Genomic DNA, 13,463 nt, shown 5'->3' with positions numbered 1-13,463 from the left:
TTAATGCATGAAATCAGATTGTATGTGGAAATTAACTCCGTTGGTTACCACAGTGGTCAACTTGACATTGTTTAAGTAAAGCATTGTGAGGAAATGAATGAAAAGCATTAAAAGCAAATGTATATCCTTAACTTCTTGAACAGATGGCTTGTAGGATGTTCTTCAAACATGTGTAACTAACATTTCAGACATTATGTTGTACAATATTATAAATGCAGTGAGCTGAATGTATTTGAAAATATGTTGGCATATCAAGCAGGATTGAGAGTTTATAGCGAAATACTGTAGCTATTCAATATCTAAGAATCAGTCAATCATGATAAAAAATGAACTTTATGCAGCGTTCAAGAAGCAATGTACATAGGTCTATGGAAGAATGTATTCGGTTGCCTGGTTATATATCTTTGGAGTTGTCACAGAGAAAGTGAAGGAACTTTGTTAATGCTTGATTTCAGTGTGGTCCTGTTGAAAATAAAAAGGCATTGTCGTGCTCTATATAAATGCAACAATGTTGTGCAAACATGATGTGGTTTGAAGATTGTGTGCAATAGAGTTGTGATAGAATTTTGAAAGAGTAAGAGAGAAAGGTCATACAAGCTCTGATTATAACGTATAGAAGATATCGGTCATCAAAAAAGAACACAAGCTGACACAGTGTGAACATACTCAGTCACCATGTGCTCTTTCCAGTGGGGATATTTTATACTCTGTCAGAAATCGGTCCTATGTGCTTTTCAGCCTTAATTGAAAAGTAAGCAAATTATTAGATATAATTACTTGTTGGGAATGGACTCCTGGAATCAAGCCATCGAGCTCTCCTTTCACCGAGCGAGTGAAAATTACTTTTTTTTTATATAAGGCTGCCGTCTGTGCGCCCTCTTTTGGTGATTAACCTGTGCTGTCCCGTAAACAGGTATTGTTACACATTATAGAAATATTACTTATTTTGCCTTAATGATCTTATACACGTTTTTTACACGTATGTTATGCATGCATTACATGTATTATTTATATATGTACATAACATTATACAAATATACATGAATATACGTACATTAATGCATGTACAATTATAAGAATACATGTATTTTTTTTTTTAATCATTGAATCTGAAATGTTGACATACATTACAATCCATTTTGAATTGTAGTTGCCCAATTGGGCCAATAAAGAAACCAACAAAGTAGGTAGCCTGACAACTTTAACTGGGCAATAGAGCCCTGGAGTGTATGTGTCTGCGTTAGTGTGTTTGTGTGTGTGTGTGTGTGTGTGTGTGTGTGTGTGTGTGTGTGCTTGTGTTTGTGTGTGTATGTCGTTCTATTAAACAGTACGAGCTCATTCAGTGACTAATGCACTGTAAAATATGAACAGCTTACTTGCAATAGTGTCTCAATTTTTAATGATATGATAGTTCTTCACATTCACCATGTTTATCAAACTGACATCAATGCAGTCCAGGCAGTCTAACTTCAAAGTTTAAGGAAGTTTGTTAAAATTCAGGTTGAAATTCCTGTTTTCTTTCAAAGTGGCCTAAATGCAAAAACACTTTTTTCTTCAAAAGGTCCATTATCCTCCCCTTATTTTTCATCCTGTGTCCAGACTGGCTAAACATAAGATACTATCGGTTTTCCATACCAATAACAACCCAGCCGAGTAGAATACTCTATACGAGTTTGTGTTATGAAAGGTAAATTAGTAACAAGAGTAATTAGGTAAGTAGAGAAAAGAGGGTTCCATAACGTTTGCTCGTGCGACTATTGCCCCAAATAAAATGTCTGCATGCTAAGCCAAACATAAATCCTACCCACAAACATAAACCTAACTAAATCCTTGCATTAAATTAAACCTAGAACCCTATCACAACCGAAAACCAACCCAATTTAAGCCCTTGGAGAAAATGTGCAAAGCTATTACCTAATTACACACTTTTTAACGACAACAATGAGCTCAACAGTGCAGCAGTATCAGAACATCAGCTTTCGCTTCGAACACTACACCAGTGATTTCACTGTCACTCACACATAAAACTGCATACACCGCACTCTTATGACTCCGCATTACCAATCAAAGACGTGAAATAAGTAATCATATAGGAAAGGTTCATTGCATGGAAATGATCTCGTTCTGAAATACTTTTCAAAACTGTAACAGCATCTTCTTAAGACATTATCGAAATTGTAATAATTATAAGTGATAGCATTATCATCATTAAGGTAATACGGTCTTTAAAAAGAGGATTTCATACAAGTGCATTATGGAATCATTTTCGACCACCATGACGACTGCTAAAATTTTGGCGTGTGTAAATGTACATTTTACGAACACGAGATGGCGCCATGTCACACAGTGTATACTTCTCGATTGTGGTGAAGTCATGTAATATTACATGGGAAAAGGTCTAGCATACACCCGTGAAAAGAGAATGTAATGGTAATTAAAAATACATGTATTGCATACACCCAAAGCCTCTGCCCTTCTCAAAATGGGGGAACTTATGCAAGTTCGAAGGGTTGGATGGTAACATTAGTTTCAATGCAATATATCATAGTGCTCGCTGTTTAACACGGCCCTGCTATCTTTATCGTGTGGCCTATATATAGCCGTTGGCCGAGATTACTCTGTTTGAAATGTTTACATGTAGAGCTAGGATCTCTTTTCTAAAACTAATCTTCTTCTCTTTAAATTTGATATCAACGTTATATCCCTCGTTCGATGACAATCACAAGATGTCCAGAGTTCAGCCGGATATTTGAATGAACATTTCAGATATTATGGCGAAGGAGGAGAAGGAGGACTTAAAGCACGTTCTTTCAGCTTACAAGTTAATGACAATGGAATTGATTTAGACGGTATAGTTCTCAGTGTCGGTCTGCAGAGAGTCCTGTACGAAACTTAGGAAATTATGACACAACAGAGGCTCTCTTCATACAGAAAGCTGTAGACAAGTTCTCCAAACCTACCAAGACTCCATGGCTATCTTTCAACTGACATATCGTTCTAAGTTCCTGATATTCAATGGAAATAGATTCACACACGCGCGCGCGCAAACACACAAAATAACGGCCCTGTAAGCATCGGTAAGTGATTTGAATTACTCGATGTATGCTGTACCCATCTACATGAACAAATTAAGCTCATGTGCTTGAGCTACAGAGTAAGTGGCTTTCTCGTTCTCGGGTTCAATTTGTTATAGTAAGGCCATTAGAAAGCCTCTAACGACCCATTCATCTCCATATGAAAACCTCTCGAAAGGCTATTTCTCCGATGAAATATTGATACAGAATAAATTTTCCATTGCATACTCTACTACGCTGGAGACATCCCATAATGTATTGTTATGTGTAATGTGCCATTTCAGGGCTGTTAATGTAATCCTTTAAATAATTGCATGTTCCAATGACTTTTTTAGCTTTTTTTAAGATCTCATGTCACATAATACGCACGTGCATGAATAAATGAAGACAATCACCAGATCTCGATTTGTAATTTGTAGTACTCACACACACACACACACACACACACACACACACACACACACACACACAAATCAACAATGGCAATGATTACAAACATTAACACATAATGGCTAGTTCTGATAGAAGAGGTGACTTGCTGGTCATGAAATCATTCACTGAGCAATAATTACAAAATGTCTTAAGTGTCAAAAAATCAAATCACCCTTCCTTGCCAGGCTTCACTTTAAAATGTATTTTAAAAAGTAGAATCTCGATAGCGCGATTTTTAATGCATAAAGTTCCTCAAGGAGAAAGACAATGATTGATACCGTACTCGACAGAGCATGGCTATATCACCAGACTCAAAATTAAAAATATTGTATATTAGTGATTGAAACAGCGAGGGACAGCTTGATGACTACGCTTAGTTTCCTTTCAATAATCATATGGTTTTGCTTTCTTGAGAGCCGGGCAAGTGAAGTGAGACGCCGCAATTGCAACTGAATGAGCAGTTTGATTGCCACTTTGCAGGGAGTGGTTGAGTAGTTGAGCAGTTTCGTGACGCCCACACTTCACTTTCCCCACGACATCATGAAGCGCCATCCTGCTAACAATGCAAATTTCTTTACCGCGCAAGAAGAAGCTTCCCTGCCTTTCTCACAGCGTGTTGCAGACTTCGCCTTAGTTACGACTCCAAACAATCAAAGTTGTCTTTACCTTTTTGCGACAATATTATTTTACGCTGAACAAGAATAAATCAGCATTTTCCACATCTTATGATTTTGCGATCAGGGGAAAATGGCATACCTTGCATGGTCGTTTGGCCTCTTCATCTTTCCTACATTGTTCCTCACTTCCTTAACTCTGGGAAGTAATTTATTTATTTATTTATTTATTTATTTCAACATATTTTGACAGGATAACAAGATCAGCAAGTGGATGCTGTTTTACATCACGGTTCTGTACAATCCAACCATATAAATACAAAAATCATGTTACATAAATATAAGCATAAAAACCACTACAATTAAACAAGCAATCAGAGCTGAAAGGAGCAATACGTTAAATTGAAATCAGTAGTAACCAGTCTAAGTATGATATAATGAAACAATATGATACAAAAGAATATATTAAAACAGTGAATAAAATGATGCAAGATTATATACACAATCATACCATTTGGTGTACAAAAGGAATGTAAAAACTCTGCCAGAAAGAACTTGAATCAACAAGTCCACGATCATAAAAAGCAGATAGAAATTCTATGTAAAAATCTACACTAATAAATAGATTACATGCAATCTGGCAGTCATGCCCGTTTAACCTAAACAGTCGAATGCATGTATACCCATAACACACATTCAGGGATTCATGCACACATAATTTGCACCAGGCAAGTGAGGGTAACACAGTGTGACAAAAAATAATATGGTACATATTATGTAAAAACAGGGCGTTTGATAAAATCAGTGAAAATACATTTTCTTATATAACAACTTAAAAGCTGACAATGACTTTGATTTCTTTAAAACATTTGGTAGTGAGTTCCATACCTTTCCTCCTGCATATCTAAAACAGCTTTTAAAACACTCTACATTCGGTTTAGGTGGTACCACATTCAAAGAATCAGCTGCTCTTGTATTAAACCCATGTCTGTCAAAAATCATCTCAATATTATTGCACATTCGGGTGGGGGCAAGTCCATGGATGCATTTATACATGAGCGTTGACAAAAAAAATAATTCCTTCTATTTTCAAATGCTTGCAAATTCAAAACCTTGATTATGTCATTCCCATTTGCAGTTTCGTAATCAAAATTTGATGTGATAATTCGTGCTGCCCTCTTTTGTAATCGATATAGAATATTTCTATTTTTAGCAGAGCAATTTCCCCAAACGGAGCATGAATAATCAATACACGGTTGAACAACTGCAGTATATAAAAGTTTAAGTGAATCTTTATCCAAAAATTGGTTCATTTTTCGTAACATAAATAATTTCATAGAAATAGATTTGGCTAAATTTTGTACGTGTGCATCCCAATGAAGATGGTCGTCTATTATAACACCCAAATACCTAAAATCATGAACCTGTTCAATTCTTTTTCCATCAAGAAAAATGTTCAAACTTTTGGAGCACCGTGGACTTAATAACATTACCTTAGTCTTATCTAAATTAATACTTAATCTGTTTCTCTTGTACCATCTATATATCGAGTTCAGATCATTTTGCAACATTGATGTAACTCTATCAGTATCTTTGTGCGAACAATAAATTACTACATCATCTGCGAATACATTACAGGAACATGAATATACAGATTCGGAAATATCATTAATAAATATGAGGAAAAGTATAGGCCCAAGTACACTTCCTTGTGGTACCCCTGTCGTAATACTTTCAGATGTTGAGAGATGACCACGGCAAAAAACATTTTGACTCCTACCAGTCAAATAATCAGAAAACCATTTCAATTGTTTGCCCTTGATGCCATAACATTCCAACTTATGCAATAATAACGTATGATCAATTGTATCGAAACACTTTAGAAATATCAAGGAAACATGCTGCAACTACTTCACGATCGTTAAAAGACTCCAACCAATCATCAACAGCTCGATGGAGACAAGTGTTAGTTGAGTGATGGGGCAAGAATGCAGCTTGATCTATGTTAATCAAATCATTTTGCTGAAGATATCCCAATAACTGATCTTTAATCTGCTTTTCAAAAATTTTTGATACATGACAAGCGACAGAAATTGGTCTATAATTTGAAGGATCATTTTTACTTCCTTTGCCCTTGTATATAGGCGTCGTTTTAGCCCTTTTCCATTCAGTGGGAACAATTCCATCAGTCAAACTCTTATTATATATAATACAAAGTGTTTCAGAAATGACAGGAGCAGCTATACATAACAACCTAGAATCAAAACTCAGAATGTCAAGGTTGCTATCTTTACCAAGATTTATGAGAGAATTACGAATGCTATCGACAGAGACACAATCAAAAATAAACTCATAAATACATTCAGAATGATTCCATTGAAAAGTACTTTTACCACCTTCTACTATTTGTTTACCGACATTAACAAAATATTCATTCAATTTATCGGCAGTCAATTCCATCGGAACGTTATCTTCTTTACGTTTTCTACCCGTGACTCTATTCAGTTCTCTCCACACTCTCTTACTGTCATTTTTACATTTATCTAACATAACATTCATATACTTCTTTTTACTACTGCGTCTAAGTTTTGTAATACTGTTTCTGACTCTTTGATATTCCTTCTTAAAAAGAGGTTGGGATTCACATTTTTTCTTTAAATAGTCTCTTTTATAAATCAGCTTTATAATATCTTTTGTGATCCATGGACAACATCTCTTTTTAACTCTTACCCTTTTTAAAGGGGCGTGCATATCACATACTTGTAAAAATAATTATAGTTTTCCATTTTATCCATTTTTCATTAACTCCTTCTGCCTCATCCGTGAAATCATTCATTGAAAAAACTCTCTTAAGATCATCCAAGAACCTAATCTCATCAAACGCATTAAAATCACGGAAGACAATTTCTTTATGTTTCCTATCAGTACTTATCCTCATGTCAACACATGTATATATAAGATAATGATCGCTGATTGAAATCTTAGCTACATTACAGACAGTATGTTTATGAGGGAAACTGGTAAGTATATGATCTAAACACTTTGATGATTTATCTGTTACCCTCGTCGGCTTATGAACGATTTGTGTTAACAAAAACAAATTTTCAATCAAATTGATAGGATTATTACACAAATTTTCATCAAACTTATAATCATAATTCAAATCTCCCAAAATCACATTCTCTTTATTTTCATCTGTTATTTTCTCAAGAATATCCAAAAAACAATCAAAATACAACCTATCTGCATTAGGTGGTCTATATACACAACCAACGATTAAATTTTCCATCCTAGTTTGTAACAATTCAATCCATACAGCTTCCAGAGAGTCTGAAAAAAGGTCCTGTCTTATAATGAAAGATAGCGTTTTATGAATGTATATACAAACTCCTCCACCACGTCTTTTTTCTACTCTATCTTTGCGTACAAGTACATAATCATCAATTGATATCAAATCATCACTAATCAATTCGTGAAGCCATGTTTCAGATAAGCATAATAAATCAAAGTGAATCCTGTTCAGTAATAATCGAATTTCATCAATCTTATCAATAAGGCTCCTGACATTAAGATGAGCGATTTTTAAACCTTTAACACGTGATAATATAGAAGAACATTTCGAATACTCATTTCTTGGCAAAACATTAGCAGGAGGGTTTACTGAGCTTACTTCTGTGTCTTTGGCACACTCTTCGTGGCCAGCTACCTAATAGGGGCAAACTTTTGCTTTGTGTTTTTTGGTACGACGGCAAGGGGCCTATTCTAGATTACCTAACCCACTTCGAGGCATGTGCTGGGGTAAACAGGTGGTCAGAAGAGGAGGCTCTGCAATACCTGGCGGCCAGCATGAGAGGTCCTGCAGTTAAGGTACTGGTGCAGCAAACGGGGAGGAAATTAACCTACCAAGAGCTGGTGGGGCGACTTAAACACCGATTTGGGCCTGCAGGGAAGGCAGAGATGTTTCTGGCGGAGTTACGAACGAGGCGACGAAGACCCAAAGAGTCACTTCAAGAACTGGGCCAGAGCATTCGGGAGCTGACGGCTCTAGCCTACCAAGAGTTTGATGAGGCGGGGCAGGACCGCTTAGCTAGGGGACACTTCATGGACGCTGTCGTGAGGCCAGAAATAAGAGAGGAGATGTTCCGTGCGCAGCCTCGCACGCTAGATGAGGCGATAGAGGCTGCACTAAGCACGGAGGCATTCTTAAAGATGGAGGCGGAAAGGTGTGACGGAAGGGGACCACGCTACAGCAGGGTGTTAACAAACACCGGTGGAAAACAGAAGGAAGGGACCACCAAGGAGGCTGAGGGTGTAGTCAGCAAAATGACAAAGGCCGTAGAAAGTCTAATTGCACGGTCTGAGTCTACCAACCAGAAAGCAGCCAATACGGGAAAGATACCTGCTCTTCCAACAGGAATCTACCAGAATGAGAGGTGCTTCAATTGTGGTCAAATGGGGCACTGGAGGAAAGATTGCCCTTTTCCACACAGACGGCCAGTCTCCAATGCACCCGTCATGGATGCAAGAAGATGCTACAACTGTAATCAGGTGGGTCATGGGTGGAGATATTGTCCGTATGGGCAAATGGAGAGACCACCACCAGTGAGCAGCAACCAAGGGGGAGAACCAGTATCTGCGCAGGGTAATACTGGTCCAGCTCTCCAACCACAACCTGCTGGAAGGGAGCAGGCACGACCATTGGGTACCGCAGATGGTAGACGACTGGGCCTCTTCATCAATTCCAAAATCAACGGGCAGCCAATTACCTTCTTGATCGACACGGGCTCCTCCCAGTCAATCGTGTCTACCACCATTTATGACATGATTGCAGAGGCACGAAAGCCGTCGCTGCAGAGTGTGGACAGCATAGTACATCAGGCGGACGGTACTCCACTGGGGACCAGGGGTAAAACCATGGCCGAGATCCAGCTTGGAGAGCTACTATTCGTGCTGGAAGTAGTGGTAGCTAATGTCAACAGTGAAGGAATTTTGGGGTTGGACTTCCTGATGCAGACGAATTCAGTGTTGGACTGTCAGAAGATGGAACTCCGGACGCCATGGGCCATCATTCCATGCCGAGACTACCGGGGCCAACCATTCTGTCATAGAATAATTGCCAGTGAAACCACGGCTGTTCCAGCGGGTCATGAGGCCACAATAAAGGGAGAGGTAGCAGACAGACGGCGACAGGCGACTGGGGTTGGTCTGCTAGAAGCACCGACAACTTCCACCGAGCTACTACATAAGGGACTACTGGTAGCACGAGCAGTAATCGAAGCAGACGCTGAGATACTACCAGTACGAGTCTTCAACCAACGAAGGAAGAGAGAGTAGTAAAGAAAGGGACGACAGTTGCCTGCTTGACTGGAGTACGTGATACTGAAGATGTGGAGGCGATTCGAGACGGTGGGGTACAAGCTAGTGATGGGGTGCCATCACATTTGACGGAGCTGCTACATCGTAGTATCCAAGAGGTTCCGCAGCAATACCACTCATTGGTGGCCGAATTGCTGTGCGAATTTGCTGATGTCTTCTCCAAAGGACCAACGGACCTGGGCAGAACTGATTTGGTGCAACACACGATTTCTACCGGTGACGCTAGGCCAGTGAGGCAAACACAAAGGCGGCACCCAATGGAGCAACGACAGGAAATTGACAAGCAGATAAACGAGTTCCTCTCCCAGGGTTTGATCGAACGGGTCAGTAGCCCTTGGGCATCCAATGTGGTTCTCGTACGGAAGAAGGATGGTAGTAAGCACTTTTGTGTGGGCTACAGGCAGCTGAACGCTGTCACACTGAAGGACGCATACCCTCTACCAAGAATCGATGAGACATTAGATGCACTGAGTGGGGCTCAGTGGTTCTCTACACTCGACTTAGCAAGCGGGTATTGGCAGGTGGAGCTGGACGAACAAGCAAAGAAGAAGTCAGCATTCATTGCCAATGGTGGTCTGTACGCATGGCGGGTCATGCCCTTTGGCCTATGCAATGCACCGGCCACGTTCGAGAGGCTAATGGATCGAGTGATGGCGGGCCTGACGTGGGAGACGCTACTGGTGTATTTGGACGATGTCATCGTTTTTGGTAAGACGGTGGAGGAGGAGCTTGGTCGACTGAAAGCTGTGTTCCAGCGATTGCGTGGGGCTGGTCTGAAACTGAAACCTGCTAAGTGCCAACTGTTCCACACTAGTGTGGAATACCTGGGGCACATCGTCTCATCTACTGGGGTAACCACGGAGCCAGAGAAGGTCGCGGCCATCCAAAATTGGCCGAAACCAAACAGTGTCAAAGAGGTTCGGAGCTTCATAGGACTGGTCTCCTACTACCGGAAGTTTGTGGAAGGATTTGCTTCGATCGCTAGACCACTCCACCAACTCACCAGAAAGAACCAGAAGTTTCTCTGGACAGAGGAATGCCAGGAAGCTTTCGACAAATTGAAGCAACGACTTTTGTCACCTCCAATTCTGGCGTATCCCTGCCCAGAAGGGGACTACATTTTGGACACAGATGCCAGCCAGCATGGAATCGGAGCCGTGCTGTCGCAAGTACAGGGAGGAACTGAGAGAGTTATTGCGTACGGAAGCCGCACGCTACGTAAGGAAGAAGTCAACTACTGTGTCACCAGGAAGGAATTACTGGCAGTGGTAGCCTTCCTCAACCAGTTCCGACAGTATCTCTATGGAAGGCACGTGATCATCCGCACTGACCATGGATCATTGCAGTGGTTGGTTCGATTCAAGGACCCCAGAGGGCAGCTGGCACGATGGTTGGAGCTGGTATCGGAGTACGATTTCGAGATACAGCACCGGCAGGGGAGGAACCATGGAAATGCTGATGGTCTATCTCGAAGACCATGTAGGCAGTGTGGCCGGGACCAAGAAACCCCACCCGGGCAAGTCAGAGCACTGACAGAGGAGGCGTTGGGAGCCCTGAGTATTGGGAGTCTTCAGGAGAAGGATGGGGACATACTGGTAGTGAGAGCTGCGAAGATTCAAGGGGTGAAGCCAGCCAATGAAGTGGTGTCATCTTGGCCCGAAAAAGCAACTCGATTGTTGGAGCACTGGGACGCATTGGAGGTGGTAGACGGCGTGCTGGTCCGCAGATGGGAGTCAGCGGATGGTACCAACACCCGGAGACAGACCATCCTACCAAGGGCACTCATAAAGAATGCGATACATGAGGTCCATTCTGCTCTTACTGGGGGACATTTTGGTATCAAGAAGACACTGGGACGATTGAAGTTGCGGTACTACTGGGTCGGCATGGCAGCTGATGTTCGTTCGACCCTCAGACAGTGTGACGTGTGTGCCAGAAGGAAGTGTCCTGGTAAAGCTGCTCGAGCACCACTACAACAAAGGATTAGCGGGTTCCCGTTGGAGAGGGTGCCATTGGACATCATGGGCCCTTTCCCCCGGACCAAGCATGGGAACAAGTACATCCTGGTGATTGGCGACTACTTCACAAAATGGATGGAGGCCTACCCAATACCAGATGAAAGGGCGGAGACCGTGGCAGAGAAACTGGTGGTGGAGTACATCTGTCGATTTGGGGTACCAAGATTCGTACATTCGGATCAAGGCCGAAATTTCATCTCTGAAGTCTTCAGTGAAGTCTGCAAGCTGATGGGGGTGAAAAAGACCAGGACCACAGCCTACAACCCAAAGTCAGACGGGTTCGTAGAAAGGTACAACCGCACCCTAATAGACACAGTTGCTGCACTACTGGACGTGGAGAGGCAGGAAAAGGATTGGGATCAACTTCTCCCCTTCGCCACCTGTGCCTACCGCAGCTGTGCTCAGGACTCGACTGGGGAAACTCCCAACATGCTAATGTTGGGGCGAGAGGTGGTATTACCCGGTGACCTCGTCACATCAGATGATGTTGACAGCCAGCAGGACCTCCAGACCGATTATGCGGAGGAGCTACGGGTTCGAATGCAGAGGGCCCACAACCGAGCCAGGGTGAAACAGATGTCGGCCTGTAGAAAGCAGAAACGATTCTACGACCAGAAGGCCCATGGATCTGCCTTCAACCAGGGCCAGTATGCGTGGCTACGGCGGAAGATGAGGGTGAAAGGACAGAGTCCAAAACTTCAGACCAAATGGCTGGGACCGTACCTGATAGTCACCAAAATATCGGACGTGACTGTTCGACTCCAGTTGACACCTCGCTCTAAGCCATTGGTTGTCCACGTAGATCGGTTGAAGCTGTACACAGGGGTACCAAGACCAGTTTGGGAGTTCGAACCAAACACGGTGGTGGTACAAGCTAGAGACCAGCAGCAAGGCACTGCTACCGACGTGGAGCTGGAAGAGTCAGGGCTGGAAGAAACTGGTGCTACTCACCCCTCTAGCTATGAAGAGAGGGAAGTGGATTCTCAACCGCCAGTTAGGAACCGGGAGTCTCCGACTGTGCCAACGGCATACGACAGTGATGACTGGAATGGAGGAAGGCGTTATCCAAGGAGGGATAGGCGTCGGCCGCAGTATTATAATTAGGCACTAAGTAACGAATCTAAATAATCGAGTGGTACTCGAATATATTCGACGAGCTAAATAACAAGGATTAAAGACTGTGGTGTTATTAATGTGCAGGTGCAGTGCAGGCGACGCCATGGCATCTTCCAAAAAGGGGGATTTGTACAGTCCCTTCAACGATTATTTCGGGCTTAGTAAGCTGGTATCAACGGGGAGGAAGAAGAGGGAGACCGTGGACCAAGAGACGGGCAACCAGTTCTTTGATTTTGAACAGGTGCGAGGCTCGTTCAATAGCTACCTGGGGTTAGACGAAGGGGAAGCGACAGTGACGAAGAAGAGTGGATCCCAGGACCTAGGGACGAGATACCAGTATCCGACCTTACGGAGGGACGGCGATGCAGCTGGGTGTCTGTCAACTGGTAGCCGTTGGCTGAGCAACGAGGGGATTCTACCAGACATCACCGCGCTAAGAGAACGAGATGGAAGTGATGGACCACTCAGCAGATCAGTCTCTTGGTGCGTTTTCTGCAAAAACAATGGTGAAAGTTTGCAGGTCTACGGAAGCCACGCGCTGAAGTCCATAGACGGGAAAACTGCCTGTCCTGTACTTCGGGCATAAAGGTGCCCGATTTGTCGCGCCACCGGGGACGAGGCTCACACCATTAAGTACTGTCCGTTATCAAGGAAGAAAAGGCTGCCTGGGTCAGCAGAGCCAGGATCTACCAGTAACATCAGCACAGCGGCGCTGTATTTTAAAACCCCACGGAATGCTGCCGGACGGCTGAGGAGCTGTAATACCAGGTAGCGGACACTGGAAGGGGGAGAAGCAGCAGCAAATATGGACCATGTCAGATACCAGCTTCGCA

General features: G+C 42.5%; 1 protein-coding gene across 1 annotated transcript; it reads left to right on the top strand.

Annotated features, from left to right (window-relative positions):
* Positions 1 to 12,733: 12,733 nt before the first annotated feature.
* Positions 12,734 to 13,216, top strand: LOC139738020 (nanos homolog 1-like). Its single transcript, XM_071648684.1, has one exon. It carries the CDS (start codon positions 12,734 to 12,736, stop codon positions 13,214 to 13,216), a length of 483 nt encoding a protein of 160 aa, XP_071504785.1.
* Positions 13,217 to 13,463: the final 247 nt, after the last annotated feature.

This window comes from Diadema antillarum, unplaced genomic scaffold, assembly GCF_040938485.1.
Source record: "Diadema antillarum isolate AM-2024a unplaced genomic scaffold, OU_Dant_1.0 seq00000719_RagTag, whole genome shotgun sequence".
In the NCBI taxonomy this organism is placed as follows: domain Eukaryota; kingdom Metazoa; phylum Echinodermata; class Echinoidea; order Diadematoida; family Diadematidae; genus Diadema; species Diadema antillarum.
This window is presented reverse-complemented; position numbering and strand designations above follow the sequence as displayed.

Bases quoted from the DNA above. Each gene is read 5' to 3' on its own strand.
- LOC139738020 (XM_071648684.1), top strand. From the start codon at position 12,734: ATGGCATCTTCCAAAAAGGGGGATTTGTACAGTCCCTTCAACGATTAT.